This window comes from Morone saxatilis, unplaced genomic scaffold (genome assembly GCF_004916995.1).
Source record: "Morone saxatilis isolate NCDOM2014 unplaced genomic scaffold, NCSU_SB_2.0 Contig17, whole genome shotgun sequence".
Classification (NCBI taxonomy): domain Eukaryota; kingdom Metazoa; phylum Chordata; class Actinopteri; family Moronidae; genus Morone; species Morone saxatilis.
In genome coordinates, this window is record NW_023339729.1 from 25,560,463 (window position 1) to 25,566,885 (window position 6,423).

The following is a 6,423-nucleotide window of genomic DNA, read 5'->3' on the forward strand; positions in this document are numbered from 1 at the left end:
ACCAATAACAACAAACATCAAAGATCATCAATAACAACAAACATCAAAGATCATCAATAACAACAAACATCATATACAGCCTATAACAACAAACATTGTATACAACCAATAACAACAAACATCAAAGATTATCAATAACAACAAACATTGTATACAACCAATAGCTTGAGTTCAGTTTATATCTTAAATAATAATCTACTCTTTAAAAATAACAGTTTCATTCAGTTTTCTTTAATTAAATAACTGAGATATCGATCAATATGTATATTTTCTTTCAACCTTCAAATCAAGAAGGCCCTCACAACCCCTGTTGAGGCTTTGGCGACCCCTAGTGGAGGCCCCTAATCTCCTGGTTGATATAAAATGAATTGTTATGGTTTAAACTACCAGTTTATAAAACAATGAAACATTATCTACTACAACAGTAAAATGTGACTTACACATTAATGTATCAGTGATATTTATGATGTTTATCACTCACAGGTCTTCACAGAGAACCGGCTCTGTTGTGGTTCAAGCACCTCGTTTTGAACCGTCCTCTGTTGATGACACAGTGTACAATGGTTCCACCATCGGTAGCGCCAAGGTTCCTCAAACCGGATCAAGAACCAGAGTTAATTTGGTGGAAAAACACCATCAGGGGTCGAGACTGTGGCCTCACACTCGACTTCAAGTGGCTGCTTCCGTTTCCAGTAAAGATATTAAGAGTTCATTCTTCCTTCTTCCATTACAGGAACCAGCGGGGGATGATGAAGCTGTAAGATCATCCCACTGTGGCTCCAGTCGACCCCCTTCATCCCAACGTACCCAACCTTCTTCCTAACTCGCTCTGAAAGGCCGATCACCTTCAGACTGAAGCTTCCTGAGCTCAGCGAACCTCACGCAGTCGACTCTGATGATCCTCCAGGACGGCATCGTAGTCCGTTTGCACCGACAGGGACCCCCAGCTCTGTTCTGCTTCAAGCACCTTGTTTTGTGAACAGTACTTTTATTTTTCATACATTTTCCTCATAATAACATAAGTCATCATTTATATTATTAATATTCTTAGTCCTTTAATATTTGTACACTATTATTTCCATATATAATATTAAAATAAGTGTTACACTGCTCATGGTGCTGACTGCTAATGCTGCCCACACTGTGAGATAATCTCAGGTTTCACTTACATACACGTATGCACTCTGTACTCCCACCTTCATAACTCTGTTTTTAGTTGTGTGTATGATGTTTTATTGCTGTGTATTATTTAAGTATTTTATATTAGACCCTCAGGCTGTGACAAATGACAGTAAAGTGATTTGTTCTGTGCGGTATTAATACGTCAGTAAAGGATCAAGATATTTCCTCCACCACTGCAAAACTGAAATATTCAAGTTTATAACAATAATAATTGGTTCAGTATACTCTTTTATTCACAAAGACACTTTATACTCCTTAAGTCCAACACATAACCAAACAGCAAGGTGTAGGCATCGAGATATCTTAACAAAGAACTAACAAACAGATCAAATTTGGCAAAATGAATCCAGCCATGCACTTCAGGAGGAAACAGAGACAATAAAAAACAGCCGCTGAAGCACAAATGTAACACAAAGTGAAGCAGCCTGCGATAAGAAGCATCGCGTCTCCAACAAAAGACAGACAGAGGCGTCCGAAGGCTTAAAGGAGAAGTCTGGTGATATTCTACATTTTACTTACTGTCAACAAACGAACGGTGAATGTATCTACTAACAATGTGTGTATCTTTGTCCTCTGAGCTCCACTGTTGTAAAAAAAAACTATTAAAAAACACACCAATGAGCCGTAGTGCAGTTTATTTTGACTCAATCTCACTATAGAGCACCATATGTGGATTCATCCACCGCTGAAAATAGTTCCTCCTCCGCTGGGTTTTGTTTTTTCTTTAATAAAGTGAGCAGCTGTTTCAGGAAATCACTGAACCTTTTTGAACATGTTGTTGGTTTTTGTGTAAATTTAGAGTAACACCAGTCGTTCCCTTTAAAGGAGAAACCCACCATCATCCCTTCACACTGTAAGAACTCATATTGTCTGTTTCCTTCTTTAGAAAACCTCTTTTTCTTAAATCCTGCTGCTACATTTCTCTTGTTTTGTCTCGTCAGTGTTTTTGTGTTTTTGGTGGATTTTTCCATAAATAACAGAATATGTAACACATAAGAAAAGTCAAAACAATTACAATGATGTACACGCTCTCAAACGTCGTCTCTCCTCTCTCACGGACACATCCACACATTTAATAAATATGGTCAAATACTTCCTCCGTCCACAGGTGTCTTCCATCCTGGTCTTCAGCTAACCCTAGCTGCTGCGCTCGGTTCCTCCCGCCTCGTGCTGCGATACATTTAATTATCGAGGGGTATTTCTCTTTTTAGTCCACCTTAAAGGAACAGTTGGAACATTTTGGGGCTAACTCTTCAGTCCAGTAGAGATCCAATATAAAGCCTAGCTTAGCACAAAGACTGGAAGCAAGTGGAAACTGCTAGACAAGCTCCATAAAAAGTGAACAAATGCACCTCCCAAAAAAAGTTAAAAGTTTCCCGTGATGTATCATGTTTATTGAACAGGTGCAGAAATTATGGGACATTTTGGGTTTTAGCATCAGTGCTAGTGCCGGAGTTCAAACAGATGCTTTTCTACGGATTAACCACCATAGAGCCACATCATTACGTCACTATACATCTCTAACGTAAGCTATTATAACTATTATTAATATTATTATTATTAAAGCTCACTAAACATCTAATAAATACATAGCTAGCTGCCCCTGATGTAAGAGGTTCTTGGTTTTAGACCAGCAAAGTTTTGGTGCTGCGCTGGAACCAGAACCGGTTCTTTGGCTGTTGAAAAGCTAAGAACTGGTTCGAGGTTCAGCATCGCTCCGAACCAGTTCTTAAACTGTCTCGATGGAAATGCGGTAATAGTTGGGTTGCCAGATTTTATCTCTGTGCTAACTGTACAGTCAACTAAACCCAGCTGCCTACAAGACGGATTGCTGACTCGCTTGTTGGATAACGAAATCAGACTTTGGATTTGTTTGTATGTTTTCCTCTTCTGATGATGCTAGCAGCTTCCCACAACTATATCCTGGAGTGGAAAGTGCTAGCTAGCTATAGCAGGCTAGGGTTGTGTCTGGTACAGTCTGTGGGAATATTGGATCTTAACGTTATATCATTACAGCCAGACAGAAGATCACAAATGGGTCTTTGACGATTGAGTCTACCAGGTGTTGTAGCCAGAAGTTCAATCAAATCCGTCCAATGGGATTGTAGCATTGGCAGCAGATAGAAGTGATGATGTCGGCATCGTTACCTGAGTAAAACCGCTCATTGATGGTAAGAAAATGGTTGTTACGATGGTTTTCACTGCGGTGCCTTATAGCTGAGTGCTCCAGTCTTTGAGCTACGCTGGGCTGAACACATCCTGGACATATCTCTACACGAAACACACTGAGATGAATTTTATTTTATATTCACAAAACATCCGACTGTTCCTTCAACCGCTTTAAAGCTAAACTCTGCAGCTTCTTTTAGTTTCCTTTGATAGAAAACAACATCAAACCTGCCGAGTTAGCAAACAGAAACGTGTGTGTAGGATTTCTGAATATTAGCCAAATGCTTTTCAAATGATTCCCTTTTGCTGGCGTGAAGTCAGAAAGCATCATTGCAGAGTGAAGCTTTCAAACAAAAACCCCTTAAAGACTAGCACAGCTAACAGCTATTCTTTCTTTCCCCTTTCTCACAAAACAACACAAACACCAAACCCTCGCTGACTTGACGCCTGCCTTTAGGATGAGGCTGTCCTTTTATTGTGATGCTGATGTTCAAAAGTAGTCCTGGTACAACTGGTGTCCTCTGCTCGGTGTACGGAGCGTGGACAGCGGGAGGATGAGCCGACTCAGTTGAACGCCTCCTTGTTGATCCACATGAGGGTCCGCGTCTCGTTAGGCTTGCATTCGTAGTCGATGCTGCTGAACTTGTTGCCGAACTGGCAATGCTCCCTCTTGTAGTAGTTGTAGTATTTCGCCTGCCAGACCGTCTCAAACGTCCCCGCCTTGTTAAACTGCACAGAAACAGAATCGTCATCACCCACAATGCAGCAGGAATTATCATTCTGCTCTTTCAGAGATGTTCAGATACGATTTCACGTTAAGAAATATATATATTATTTAAAGGATGAAGCTCAACAAGGTCCATTATCTGCACTGTGCGTCGGACGGTTCCTCAAAGGGCAACATCCCGCCGATTCCACGGACACTTACCAAAGAATTAAGACCATTAATTTATATTTTTATTCATTTTACAATCAAAATCTAAAGTTTTAATAAGGAAAACGTTGCTCCAGTAAATAGGACGAACCTCAGATACGACTTAGCAACGGGAGATATTTCTAGTTCCCGCTGCTCCCAGAGCGTTTTAGCTCAGCTACAAGCCTACATCAGTAATTAATGGACACCCTGCAGCCAATCAGATTCCAGCATTGATCCAGACCCTGTGCGATCGCTGCTGCACACGTGTGAAATATCTCCAGATTGATGATATTTAGCTAGCTCTGGCTAATGTTAGACTACCGGAAACTCTTCTTCAGCGCTCTAAAACCGTAGATAACTCTACTCTTCACCCTGATTGGCTAGTACTTTGTTGGTTTGGTTGTTTAGGTTGAGGTTAGGGTTATGGTAAGGTCATCACCATCCTGGGAACAAAGCGGCTAACAGGAAGCAGCAAGGTTCTGTTTCGTGGCTAATAAATTACGTGATATCGGAGCAGAGACTCGCAGACAACCGATCAAACATTTCAGTCTGAACGACCCTGATTTCATTTGACTGATTTCTACATTTCTCTCAGCAGCAGCCGTGATATCTCCTCACTGTGCCGCCGCTGCTGCCGCCGCCGTACCTCCATGCTGACTTGGACGGGTTGCCGGTCTCCGCTCTTGGTGTGCGGGACGCCCTCGGTGTCGTACAGGGCGTGATAAACCACCGACTCCTCGTCCCTGGACTGCTGCTCCAGAGGGAAGACGATGCCTCCGATGTTCATGGTGCTGTGAGGAGGAAGAGGAGGAAGAGGAGGAAGTTTAAAGCTTTATTTTAAGTGATGGGAACATTTCAGCACCTTCAGTGAGAAAATAAAAGATAATACTATAATATAATTAATAATAATTCATATTATTAACCCCATCAACATAATTAGCTACGTTACTTCTGTTCATCCTGATCTGAAACGATCCAATCACATCGTTGGATTTGTTTCTGTAATTGTGGAGGAAACTAGTTTGGAAATACTCTGATTACTTTGATTTTAACAAACAAAACTGGAATTTAATCGTCTGAATTTCAGGGAGAAACGACACAATTAACCATTTTTATATATAAGTAATATAACTAGTAGTGTAACTAATTGCTGTAATAAGTAATTCAATTACTTTTGACTACTTTTCTGAGCCCAACACTGGTTCTCAGTATAAACTCTGTTATGTTAAAAGCACAGTGGACCCGCCCTGCTCCCCAACAGAGCCCACATGAACTGTCGGTCTGTCTGTCTGTCTGTCTGTACACCAGCACACAGACAGACCGACGCATCCTGACACCAGTAAACACGCACGCACACACACACACACACACATGATTTATTCAGGCGGATATGTGATGCTTCAGGCCTGCAGGAGGAACCACTAACATGGACGCCCACTGCGGCTTTAATCTCTCTTTATAAACGCTCTTTCTTCCTGATCCTGATGTTCTGTTTATATCTGTATGACCTTTAGAATCTCAAGGACTGCTGAGGGAACCCGCTCCCTGTGGCCTCCTGCTGCAGAACCACACCGTCCGCCGCTAGAACCCTGACCACAAGGACAATCTCCGTTTATAAGAGATGTTCTTCTTACGTGGCCTCGACGTTTCCAGGCTTCAGCACCACCTCGATCTTGTATTTGGAGCCAGTGAGCAGTTTGATGGTCCTGCTCTGGCCGAACCGGGTCCCGTCCACCTTGAAGAACACGGGCCCCTCGTTGGGCTGGATCCGCAGGGAGATGGAGATGTTGATGATCGGAGGGACGTCGTCCATTATCCCGGCTTTAGTCTCCTAACGGGGTCAGCTTCAGGTCCCGTACCGAGGGGGGAAGGTGGCGGAGGATGCGGTGATGCTGAGGAGGGACCGGAGTCAGGACAGCGCGGGGCTTCCGGCCACGCGTTTCAAAATAAGAGCGGAACTGTGAGGGCTGTGAGTAAAGCCTTCATGTGCATCAATGAGAGACACACACACACACACACACACACAGCCGATAAAGAGGGAGTACAATAAGCTGATATTGATCCTGATCAGCCAGCATCAGTAATCAATAAATTAGCAATAAATGATTATTAAAACCATTAATTTAACAGCAGTTGCCCCTAGACAACCTGATCAG

At 42.4% G+C, this 6,423-nt stretch overlaps 1 protein-coding gene across 1 annotated transcript; it reads right to left on the bottom strand.

The window, feature by feature from the left end:
- Positions 1–1,408: 1,408 nt before the first annotated feature.
- Positions 1,409–6,234, bottom strand: cnrip1a (cannabinoid receptor interacting protein 1a). Its single transcript, XM_035659691.1, has 3 exons — positions 5,902–6,234; positions 4,914–5,058; positions 1,409–4,080 (listed from the first exon to the last, which is right to left on the bottom strand). Exons 1-3 carry the CDS (start codon positions 6,078–6,080, stop codon positions 3,916–3,918), a joined length of 489 nt encoding a protein of 162 aa, XP_035515584.1. The 5' UTR covers positions 6,081–6,234; the 3' UTR covers positions 1,409–3,915.
- Positions 6,235–6,423: the final 189 nt, after the last annotated feature.